The 12,487-nt window shown below is 37.1% G+C and overlaps 1 protein-coding gene and 1 non-coding gene across 2 annotated transcripts; both read right to left on the reverse strand.

The window, feature by feature from the left end:
- Positions 1-1,017: 1,017 nt before the first annotated feature.
- On the reverse strand, positions 1,018-9,297 carry LOC129303133 (UDP-glucuronic acid decarboxylase 1). The gene is made up of 7 exons (XM_054942216.1): positions 8,424-9,297; positions 8,164-8,310; positions 7,979-8,058; positions 2,862-2,945; positions 2,691-2,765; positions 2,031-2,123; positions 1,018-1,714 (listed from the first exon to the last, which is right to left on the reverse strand). Exons 1-7 carry the CDS (start codon positions 9,046-9,048, stop codon positions 1,508-1,510), a joined length of 1,311 nt encoding a protein of 436 aa, XP_054798191.1. The 5' UTR covers positions 9,049-9,297; the 3' UTR covers positions 1,018-1,507.
- A 2,153-nt stretch (positions 9,298-11,450) lies between these two features.
- On the reverse strand, positions 11,451-11,524 carry TRNAR-UCG (transfer RNA arginine (anticodon UCG)). Its single transcript has one exon. It is a non-coding gene; the product is annotated as a tRNA-Arg (tRNA).
- Between the last annotated feature and the right edge of the window lie 963 nt (positions 11,525-12,487).

Raw genomic sequence — 12,487 nt, forward strand, 5'->3', positions numbered from 1 at the left:
CATCAAACTAGCAGTAACGTTTGGTTCTGGTCGCGCACGAACAGTGAAACGCAAACCTAATTATAATGATGATGATTAAAAAAGACGAAGAAAAAGGATAGTAAAGGAGAATGGAAACGCGGTATGATTGAGATTCTAATGAAATAAATGCTGCCAGTTAGCCAACCATTTCGAATTTTGCTTTCCTGTGGGAGGATGAAACGCAAAGCCACTTTCTTTCTCTCTTCCAATAACAAAAAGAAAGTATTCACAATTCGTGGAATCAGATGCTTCCATGGCTTTCCTTCTTCCTTCCCGTGCACACCCCATCTTCAATTTGAAGATTTCAGTTGACGACCCCAGGCTTGCCTTTTCCTGTTTCCATGCTTGCCTCGTCCTTCTTAAGCTTCTTTCACAAGATACTCCATTTTTTTTTCTTTAAAAAATAAATAACAAGTGTAGGACTTCGTTGATACATCTAACACTGCCAGAGCATAAATCTTGCAGAGTAGCATATATTGGCATAACTTTCTCCGTCACTGCTATTTGATTAATGGTTATGAACCAAGAAAATAAGTAGTAATATCGAGTCAATCAGGGGTAAATTTAACACGACCCCTTTTAAATACTTGAAGGAATAATTTGATTCTCAGATTATCCAACAAGCAGATAGGGTTGTGGGCATGGTCCCGGAGAACAAAGTGGGTGCGATCCCGACTAGCCATCAGAATCGAAAGCATGAAGAAAGAAATAGAAGGGCATCTCTTTTGGGTTGACAATTTTTTTTTTTTTGGATGAAAGGTTGACAAATTTTTTTTTGCTTCTTTGAAATTCAGATATCGGCCATACTATCACCATTTGCAACACAGTAATGACGCGTTTGCTTTGTGCCTTTGGGAAAGCTAGGGCTATAACAGAAACTGGGCCTTCACAGGTACCCAAGAAGTGTGCGCTCAAGGCTGCAATTAAATCGAATCCTAACTCATTTGATTACTAGGTACCCCTTCGCTATAAATATGAATGAATCAACGAAAGTAGTTTTAGTAACAGATAAAACTTGAGTTTGATTGTAGGCAAACTCGGTTCTATGCATTAAAAGGAATACGGGATCTGACCAGCACCAACCATACAACAACTAAACTTGAAAAGGCTCGCATCTGTTACATGATGAATACTAAGACTACCAGCAATACGAAATTCAATTTTTGTTCAGCTGACTAATCACATCGTGATTTCTATAGAACACTTCCGTTCAAGCAATACCAGACTAAAATGGATACTAAAACATCTAACCCATATAATAGGCAAGAAAAGAGCGGGGGGAAAACTGTCAAAAATTTGACACATAAGTCAAACGGGAGCTTAAGGTAAGAATATATGGAAATGGACCCGTTGTTAACATTCTAACACTAACGGCGGTAACTGTGGACGCAAAAGTTGAAGGGAGGACGAGTTCTTCACCATATAATTACAAGGTTTGCCTCAGTTCCTGTTTCATCCCTTCTTATTCGTGTCTTCAATTCTTCATTCATAATCCTTTTCCTTCATCTTCATTCAAAATTCGATTTCGAAAATCATTGACCATAAGAGGCAGCCCTTCTCTGAGTGAGATTTTTGGCTCCCAGTTTAGCAGTTCCTTTGCTTTGCTGATGTCTGGTTTCCTCATGTGTGGATCATCTGCTGTATTAGGTTTGTACTCAATTGTAGCACTTGAATCGATTGTTTCTTTGACAACCTGCGTGTTGTATTTATGAAGAAATAATAGTTAAAACACACAAACACAAAGAGACCATGGCCAGGACATGTGTCAGGATAAATCTCACATCTTGGTAACCCCCTCGCCCTCCCCGAAAAAGAAAATTATATTCCATAATTTATATGCCATGGATATCCTGATTTGGAAGGATATCCACATAATTTGTCCATTTATTTGGGAAAAAGTGCAAAATATGTACATCAAAATTTGATTTGGATATCTACATAAGGAAAAGGTATGATTAAATATCGTAACAAAGCAAGGAAGAAAATAAGAGAGAAAGAAGATGGGATACCTCAGCCAGCTCTAACATGGTGAACTCCCCAGGATTACCAAGGTTGAAAGGTCCCACATGTTCCCCTTCCATCAAAGCCACCAGCCCTTCAACCTGGGTATCGGAAAGATTAAGTTCATCATGGTGCCAATTTCAATGCTGCACAGGTTCTCAAAGAGTAGGTACTAAAAACCCTTTCACTTGAACTTAACCGATTCAATATATTTCCATCTTGAATTAGAAAATGGAAGCCACCATATTTTCCTACTCACCTTAATTGAATTATACGTGATCAAACATTTCGTTTGATCTTCTAAAAAACCATTTCTCTACAGATGCTTTATGTAATCTCAGTTACTCACAAATGTCTATTAGGGCACGACTGGTTTTGGGAATTGCGACAAAGCAAGTTTCTCAGAAGATCAGGTTATGCATGCTACGAATTTATAATTTTTATGCTTTCCTTTTGTCACAACATAAAATTCACATTTTGTGTTCATCATTTAAAACTGGATTCAGATTCAAAAGATTCTTTCTGTCAGCAAGAAAACTCGTGCTACATTAAAAAGCTTCAATTTCCCAAGCTTCAAAAACCATCGTAGGCAAAAGTGATAGCAGCAGGCACAAACGGATTCCAAAGAGAAGCAAAAGTCTTTTTTTTTTAAAAAAAAAGCACCATACCAGGTCAGAGACATATTGGAAGCTTCGGGTTTGTTTTCCATCACCATAAACTGTCAGAGGTTGTTTGCGAATGGCCTGGAAACATGGGAAATAATTATGGGCACTTAACACCCCATCCATATCTCCTTTTATTTATTTTGTTGACCAAACAAAAAGATAAGGGAGTCAAACCTGTGCAACAAAATTGCTAACTACACGTCCATCATCTAAACACATACGAGGTCCATATGTGTTGAAAATTCGAGCTATACGAACCTACAAACCAGCAAGACAAGGATCAGTCTCTACAGTGAAATTTGTTTTTGACTGACCATAGCAACTAATTAGATTGGATAATTTACTGTGATCAGTTTATAATTCAATCATCTTGGATTAACTATCAATTTTTCTCTGCATGGATAGTTTGCCAACCATCAAACTCTGCATTGAACTAAGATCCCATTTGGGATTGCTGTGCGCGTGTATGGTTTTTTTTTTTCTTATTTTATTTAACACTCTGAAATTTGTCTTGACAGACTATAGCAAATAATTAGATTGGAAAACCTGATCAGTCTCTACAGTGAAATTTGTTTTGACTGACTATAGCAAATAATTAGATTGGATAATTTACTGTGATCAGTTTATAATTCGATCATCGATTAACTATCAATTTTTTTCTGCATGGAGAGTTTGCCAACCATCAAACTCTGCATTGAACTAAGATCCCATTTGGGATTGTTGTGTGTGTGTGTGTGTTCTTCCTTTTTTCTTTTGCTTATTTTATTTAACACTGTTTCGTTTCTTAAAAAGCAATGTAAAAAAGAAACAGTTTAAAAAAATATCCAATATGTAACTATGTTTAGCAGTAGAAGTGCCTTTTGTATTAAGAAAAAATAGAAGTGCTTTTTAGTGTCAAAGTACTAAAAATGGCATGTATGGATTTGAGGAGTAGAGATCGTAGGGAAGGTGTCAGGAGTTAATTAATGATTTTAAGTTAAAGTATTTTTGCCTTCAAAAATATAATTTTCTCCTTCTTTTTCAAAGCAGAAGCTCCACTTTTACGCTTCATTCCTGAGGCAACAAAGGAAACAACAACAAACAACAACAACAACAAGCCTTTATCCCACTAGGTGGGGTCGGCTACATGGATTGCAAGACGCCATTGTGCTCTATCATTTATTAAGCTTTTAGAAATATTATTAATTAAGAGATCACGTTCAACAACTTCCAAGAGTGTTCTCTTAGGCCTTCCTCTACCTCTCTTAATCGGACTCAAAGTTATATGTTCCACTCTTCTCACTGGTGCCTCCCTTGGTCTTCTTTGTACATGCCCAAACCATCTCAACCGATTTTCTACCATTTTTTCCTCAATAGGTGCCACCCTCACTTTTTCACGTATGTGCTCATTTCGAATTTTATCTTTACGTGTATGTCCGCACATCCATCGTAACATTCTCATCTCTGCTACTCCAACTTTATGCTCTTGCTGTCCCGTTAGAGCCCAGCATTCACTACTATATAACATTGCCGGTCTGATAGCAGTACGATAAAACTTTCCTTTAAGTTTATTAGGCACCTTACGGTCACAAATAACTCCTTTAGCTTTTCTCCAATTAAACCACCCAGCTTGAATTCTATGTGAAATATCTCCACTGATTTCGCCATCATTTTGGATAATGGCTCCCAAATATCTCAACTTTTCCACTTGAGGTATAATTTGATCTCCCAATTTCACTTCCAAATTATTTTCGAATAGTCCTTTATCAAATTTACAATATAAATATTCCGTCTTACTTCTACTCAGACGAAAACCTTTCGACTCCAATGTCCTCCTCCATAACTCAAGTTTGCAATTAACCTCTTCTCTTGTCTCTGCTATAAGAACTATATCATCCGCGAAGAGCATACATTTCGGGATTTCCTCTTGAATATGTTCCGTCAAAACATTTAAAATCAAGTTGAACAAATAAGGACTCAGAGATGATCCCTGATGTAGCCCAATCTTTATAGGAAAATCCTTTGTTTGACCACTAGGCGTTCTTATACTAGTTTTTACCCCCTCATACATATCTTGTATGGCTTTAATATAAGCAATCCGTACTCCCTTTTTTTCCAACGCTTTCCAAAGCACTTCTCTTGGTATACGGTCATAAGTTTTTTCCAAATCAATAAAAACCATGTGTAGATCTTTATTTTTACAACGATACTTTTCCATTAATCCCCTTAGTAGATAAATCGCCTCTGTAGTTGATCTACCTGGCATAAAACCAAATTGATTCTCAGAAATACTTGTCTCCAATCTCAACCTGTGCTCAATTACTTTCTCCCACAATTTCATTGTGTGGCTCATGAGTTTAATCCCTCTATAGTTAGTACAATTCTGAATATCTCCTTTATTTTTATAAATAGGAATTAATGTACTTCTCCTCCACTCATCAGGCATTTTCTTGAACCGTAAAATCACATTAAATAACTTAGTTAACCATCTCACCCCTTCTTCACCTAAACATTTCCACGCTTCGATAGATATACAATCAGGTCCGTTAGCTCTACCATTTGCCATTTTCTTAAGAGCTTCCTTTACCTCCTTATCACATATTTTTCGATAGAATGACAAATTTTATTCTCCTTCACCAGTTACTAAATCCTCCAAGTTACTAGATGAATCCTCTCCATCATTGAAAAGTTTAGAAAAATAAGTCTCCCATCTATTTTTAATTTCATCATCTGTAACTAAAATTCTTCCCTCTTCATCCTTAATACACCTTACCTGTTCTAGATCTCTTGATTTTCTTTCCCTACTCTTGGCAATCTTATAAATATTTTGCTCTCCTTCCTTCGTCTCAAGGTTCTTATAAAATTCTTCAAAAGCTTTAGAACGAGCTTCACCCACAGCTCTCTTAGTTTCCTTCTTAGCCATACGGTACCTCTCCCAATTTTCCTCATTGTTACACAAATGTATGGCTTTAAAACAGTTCTTCTTATACTTGATTTTGTCCTGTACACTATTATTCCACCACCAAGACTCCTTATCTCTCGGACCAGGACCTTTCGATTCTCCCAAAACTACTTTTGCAACCTCCCGTATCTTTTTAGCCATATCCTCCCATATGATGTTAGCACTTCCCTGAGAATCCCAAATTCCTTTATCCAAAAGATTTCGCTTGAAAATATCTTGCTTCTCACCTTTTAATTGCCACCACCTAATCCTTGGTGTTACTACTTGTCGACGTTTTTGGATTTTACTCATAATACACACATCAAGGACTAGGACCCTATGTTGTGTCGTTACAGCATCTCCAGGGATCACCTTACAATTTTTACAAAGTTTTCTATCTGTGTTCCTAACCAAAAGAAAATCAATCTGCGACCTTGAGGCTCCACTTTTGTAGGTGATGAGATGCTCATCTCTCTTCTTGAAACAAGTGTTGGCAATCTTAAAATCATACGCCAATGAGAAATCAAGAAGAGTTTGCCCTTCATTGTTTAGCTCTCCAAAACCAAAACCACCATGCACCCTCGCATACTGACCAGCTTCCCTCCCGACATGCCCATTAAAGTCTCCTCCAATAAAAATCTTTTCACTCTGTGGTATGTGTCGAATCAACCCCTCCAGATCCTCCCAAAATAATTCCTTAAGACTGGCTTCTATCCCGACTTGCGGCGCATAAGCGCTAACAATATTAACAGTCTCACGTCCAATTATCATTTTTAAAGAAATAATTCTGTCTCCAATTCTGCTAACTTCTACAACGTTCTTCTTCCACTCCTTATCTATAATGATGCCTACTCCATTGCGTGCACTTACTTTTCCTGTATACCAAAGTTTGAAACCTTGAATATCCTTATCTTCTTCTCCACGCCATTTTGTTTCTTGCAAGCAAAGGATATTGATTTTCCTTTGAATCATAACCCCTACAACCTCTACAGATTTACAATTTAATGTCCCAACATTCCAAGTACCAAATCTAATTTTGCTCTTATGGACTAACTTCTTTAGCCGCGTGCGTCCAGAATGACGCGGTAGCCCTTGCTCATTTAACACTACATCCGGGCGCCGATGCAGCGGCTCTAACTCACTTATCACTGTACTCGAGCCATGCAGCGCGTTACTTACGGGCAACGACCTAGCATTAACATTATAACGTCTATTGTCCATGTTCATGATAGATTCAACAAATTTTTACATTGGCTGTTGATGGCCTAACACAACCCTCCTCCTTTACCCGGGCTTGGGACCGGCTATAAACATAGGCGGAGTTGAGGCAACAAAGGAAAAGAAAACTATTTTCTGCTACCATTCAAAAGGAGCTTACTCTTTTTAGAAGCATGTCCAACTACCTCAAAAAGCAAAAAATAAGAGTACTTCTCTGAGAGACAAGCAGCTTAGTAAATCAGATGGCAAGTCAAGCAAATCTCATAGACAAATAATAATAATAATAATAATAATAATAATAATAATAATCAGACTTGAAAGAATTTCAATATGGATTGTGAAATACCAGCAACCACTAAAGAAGACTGGAAAAGACAAGGATATTTTGAGTTGGGTCATAAAAGATGCTTCCTTTTATTCTTAACAAACCTGTCATGGAATTGGAAACTGAAAAGGTTCGACGCCAACGACAGATTAATATGTTTTCAGGTTTATTGTAAGCATCTCCAGAGATGTATAGCTGCTCTGATTTAGGGTTGGAGATCAATCGACAAGTTGCCAAATTACATGCGGATGGAAATACTTTATGTCCATGATCAAGATTAAATGCTTTAACTTTTCAATAAGTTCAAGATTAAAGTACAGAGAGATGCAATGGGAGATCACAGAAGCAGATTAAATTAAAAGCAAGAAAGGGTTGTGCAATATGTCTCAGAATATCAAGGTGTACCCATGCCTCACTCTCATGTTTGCTGAATTAGAATATGAAGTCCAGCCATGTGAGCACCAATTAGAGTGTCTGGCTGGAATTTTAGAATGATTATATCACTGATTGACTACTACGGCTACTCGAGTGCTAATGTAACGGGATGAAAATCTCAAGGGAAGATCATGGTGGCAAGATTGAAAACTACCTCGTGATTTACATTCCTGGGAGGATTAATCACCCAAAAATCTAAGGATTGAAGAGAAAATTGATAAGAACAGTGTTAACGAGCACTCCAAACCAATAGAAAGGATAGAGAAACGATATTTGACTCTGTTTTGTGAAATGCATGCATGCTTTCCATTTTAAAACCTCCAAGCCAACAGTACTCATTAAAGTAGCCAGCCAGCCTACAGAGGACCCTGATGAATCAAATATTGACATTACCTCAACGCCAGCACCTCGATGATAATCCATGGCTAAGGTTTCTGCAGTCCGTTTTCCTTCATCATAACAGCTCCTTTCACCTAAAATTTTCTTTTAGCTTTTCAACATACTTGCATGCTGAATATCATTAAGAAATAACCATGCTACGATGCAATTTTCTGGGATTCTTTGATCTAGAACCTCACCTATCGGATTTACATTCCCCCAGTACGTCTCTTTCTGAGGGTGCTCCAGTGGATCTCCATAAACCTCACTGGTACTGGTAAGAAGAAACCTCGCGCCAATTCTTTTTGCAAGGCCCAGCATATTAAGGGTGCCCATCACATTTGTCTTGTATATATAGTTAAGAATCTCAAAACAAACTTAGATTAAATTCCAACCAGCATCACATGCTAAAGTATAAAGAAATCAAGCAATCTCAATAATCACAAAACTAAGCAGGATATGATGGTCTTGATAGGATTGTATTTATAATGCACAGGCGATGCAGGGCAAGCCAAGTGATAGATCTGATCCACCTCCAAGAGAATTGGCTCGACCACGTCATGACGAATAAGCTCAAATCGTGGGTTGCCAAGTAGGTCTACCAGATTTTCCTTCCTGCCGGTGAAAAAATTGTCAATTACGATCACATCGTTCCCCCTGCCAATGAGCTTATCCACGAGATGACTTCCCACGAATCCAGCACCACCTGTTACCACAATCCTCAATCGCCGGCTGCTGATGCCCGCCGGGACTCTCCCCACCTTGCCCTTCACCCCGTAAGAGAAGGAAGACGCAGTCTGAAGCTGATCACGCCGGGAGAATCCAGATGAGAAAGATAAGGGAGATGGATGTGGCTCGGACGGCTGGAGCCGAGAGAGGGTGGGCTGGAGGATGAAGAATGTGGAGCCAATCAAAATACCCACTAAGATGAAGAGAAGCCTTTGTTCCCTCAAGATATAGTTTATGGATCTAGGAAGCGATCTGTGATGTTTAAGAGCTTTGGGTGAATAGGATGAAGATTGGGCACCCGGCATCTCTTCGTCCCTCCGGTGATTTAAGCTAGATTGTTTGTATAGTTGTTTCATGATTTTGAATTGTCTCGACCCGGCCCCGTAAGGTATATAAATTGTACAGCCTCTGCGCGATGAAAATAAAGAATAAAATAACAGGGAAGAAAGTGAGAAAGAGGGATTTGCGAATCGCGGAGTGGGTAAAACTTGAAAGAAAGCTTTTGGCGTGGGAGCTCGTGACCCAGACGTTAACTTGAAGTTACTGTTCTTGATTTAGAAAGAGATGTGAAGAGAGAGAGATTCAGGAGCTGGAGGTGAAAAATGAAAACAGCTAGAAGGGGTTGAATGAGATTTTGTTTTTGTCTTTTTGACGTAATTGTGATACGCGAGTCTCCTCTTTCTTCTCCCCGACGCGAATCTGCGAAATTTGCGATCCATTGGCAAGATGAATTTTGTAGGATGAATGAATGGAATAAGAATTTAAAAGTGATTTTAAAATTAAAAATACTTTTATTTTAGCGCTATAACACACATATAGAATTAGGAATAAGGGTCGGGGCCGCCTGTTTAAACTCGTTTTAATAAGGATTCAGGCTTAAAAATTTGGTATTTTTTGAGATAATCAGGCTTCGAAGCCCTTTCACGCCCTAGGAAAACGGGCTCGAGCCTGGGCAGCCCGTGAAGCCCGTTTTACTATTCACTAAATATTGTTTTCGCCTCTTTCCAGATAATATGCAAACATTAATTGGGTGAATTGTTTTGTGCCATTTTATGGTAATTTTTATATTTTATCTTGTGATATATGTATAGATATATATTTGATAATAAAAAAATTTAATTAATAATTATTGTAAGTGATGATGAAGAAGCTACAGAAATAATTAATATTGAGCCTCCGCCTCCATCTTCCACAAGTGAACCTACATCTGAGGATTTTAATATTTTATTTATGGATGATAATAAGGAAGATCTTGATTAGAATTGATGATGATGTTTTTCTTCATCTTATTTAGACTTTTAAATTTTTTGTTTATTTTTTAGATTATGTGAGACTTTGGTTTAATATATGTTAAATTTTAAAACATTCTAAATAAATTTTAATATTGAATTTTATTTTATTCTTATTCGAGCTTACGGGCCCGACCTTGAGCCGTATGAATAAGGGCCGGGCTTCAATTTTAAGGTAAAATTGAAGTAACCGGGCTTTAGAGTTTAAGCTCATAAGAGCTGAGCCCATATGAGCTAAGCCTGCCCGCTTACCAACTTTACACGCACACGACATAAAATCTTTACAAGAATATTGAAGCTGCTTCTCAGTGTCATGTATTTTCATCCGCGACATGTTTGGGATTAACCATTTTGGCTCACAAAACTTGTGAAAGAAAAAGAAAAGTGCAATGAAATACCTGGAGACGGCACATATCATGGATATTATAGACGCTCATAAGATGTGAACACATTAGGAATGGTTGAGCTATTAATATCAAGCAAGGCATTGGATTTGAATATTATAAATACCAAAAATTAAGAACTACTTCTATATAAAGTTTGATAATACTCAAACATGAATCAACCGAATAATATTAAATATCAAATAGTTGTGAAAAAGTAGGTTGAAAAGATAAATCAACTAAAGAGACAATGAAAATAATGTCTTTGCATGCATCATACTATTAAACACGAATCATTAAATTTGATTGAGTTGATATTTTATTTAAAAAAGTATTGAATATGAACGTAAAATCTAAATTTAGAGTCCATTTTTTTTCAAATTTAGACCTTCACTGTGGATTAAAAGGGAAAAAACTTGTGGCGAGCATATTTTTATTGTACATATCATTGTGAAGACTTGGCCTAATTCATTTATAGGTGTTTTATCAAAATTAATTTAGTAAATGCTGCTTCTACTATTAGGATTAAAAATCTCCATACCAGTATCTCGTTATGCTTTTAATGGAAATTGGTTGATCAATGGGATGATCAACTAATAATCAGGTTGTTGTTGTTGTTGTTTTAATGAGTATTCATTAGAGGGTAATTTATTGTTATTATTGATCAATGAAGATTTTATTTTCACGACCTTTGCACTGTTACTTGTTTATCCTCACTATTAAAGAACTGCCTATTTCGATAATATGAATATTAATATAAGTAGGAAACTTTATTCGATCAACCACGAGTCCACAACAGAGCAATTCTTTTTTTTTTTTTAATAAAGGAAAAAAATAACGCAACAAAAGAAACTAAACTAGCAACAAGAGATCATTCTAAGGTGGCTCAAAAAGCTGAAAACGATTGAGGTCATCTGGGCTCAGGTGGTGAATTACATCCATCCATGTTTCCTGGAAACAATTGCAATTCAACAAAACATGTTATATTTCATTTTAAGAACTTGGATTTTAATTGAAATAATTGTATAGAAGTGAATGAGTGAGCCGCGGCAGTAAGAAAACTTGAACTGAATCAGCGACGAATGGCGACCACAGTGGGAGTCGAACCCACGACCTTTTGATCCGAAGTCAAACGCGCTAATCCACTGCGCTATGCGGTCATTGCGCCAACATGCCGTTGGCATAAAGAATATAACATCAGATATTCATGAACTGATTGTGCAATCGCGGTAATCTGTGTCGGACACCACCATCAACTTGATTTCATGAAACCGATCCTTCAACAATGATGTGTTGACAATTTGACCGGAGGGAAGCAAATACAGAAATGATGTGATGATATCGACTGGTGTTCAATGAAAATTCACTCTGTTTTTTTGGGCAAAAAATGGAAATCCTTTTAGGTTTCTTTTTTTTAAAAAAAGGTGCAAATTTATCTATAACTAATTTTTTGAGAACCACTAAATAACTTATATTATGAGGTGATGTGAAGTAAATCATGAACTATTAAAAACATAACACCTAGCAACTTTTGTTAATTTCAAGCTAACATATATTTATTGTTATTATATGGTCTACTAGAAATGTAGAAGTGGTTGTGCCACAGACCACTCATGTCACCTGAATTATGAACCTTTTCTTTGATGTCAACCTCACATACAATTGCTTCCATTGACATCATTGCTCCCTCCTTCCTTTGATCTTCCTCTTTTGTGGTTTGGCCATGGCAAAACAAGCCAGGTAGTCCAAATTATCAATGTTGTAGAAGTATTCATCCTTATGTTCACTGGTTCCTAGATTAACAACAGAACCTCCCCATAGACTGTAAATGAAAGGTAGATCATGCAATTCTAAACACGAAGCATGCATAAATAGAGCGTTGATAAAATTTTTTGATTAAAGATTGAGAGGCTCTTCGAGTTCTAGAGCCCTTAAAATAGAGAACCGAATAATCTTCTAATATTGAAAAGCAATGTAAGGTGGTATAGAAAGAACAAGGGGATGGAAAACATGAAGGTCAAAGCAAGATCACTTATACTACACACCCATCTTAATCCTCAGAGATATGTCAATGCAACCGATGGCTTTGAGAATGGCAAAATTCTGAGGGATCTTCAATCACA

This window comes from Prosopis cineraria, unplaced genomic scaffold (assembly GCF_029017545.1).
Source record: "Prosopis cineraria cultivar Desert tree isolate PC_DT_omini unplaced genomic scaffold, ASM2901754v1 PC1, whole genome shotgun sequence".
NCBI classification, from domain to species: Eukaryota; Viridiplantae; Streptophyta; class Magnoliopsida; order Fabales; family Fabaceae; genus Prosopis; species Prosopis cineraria.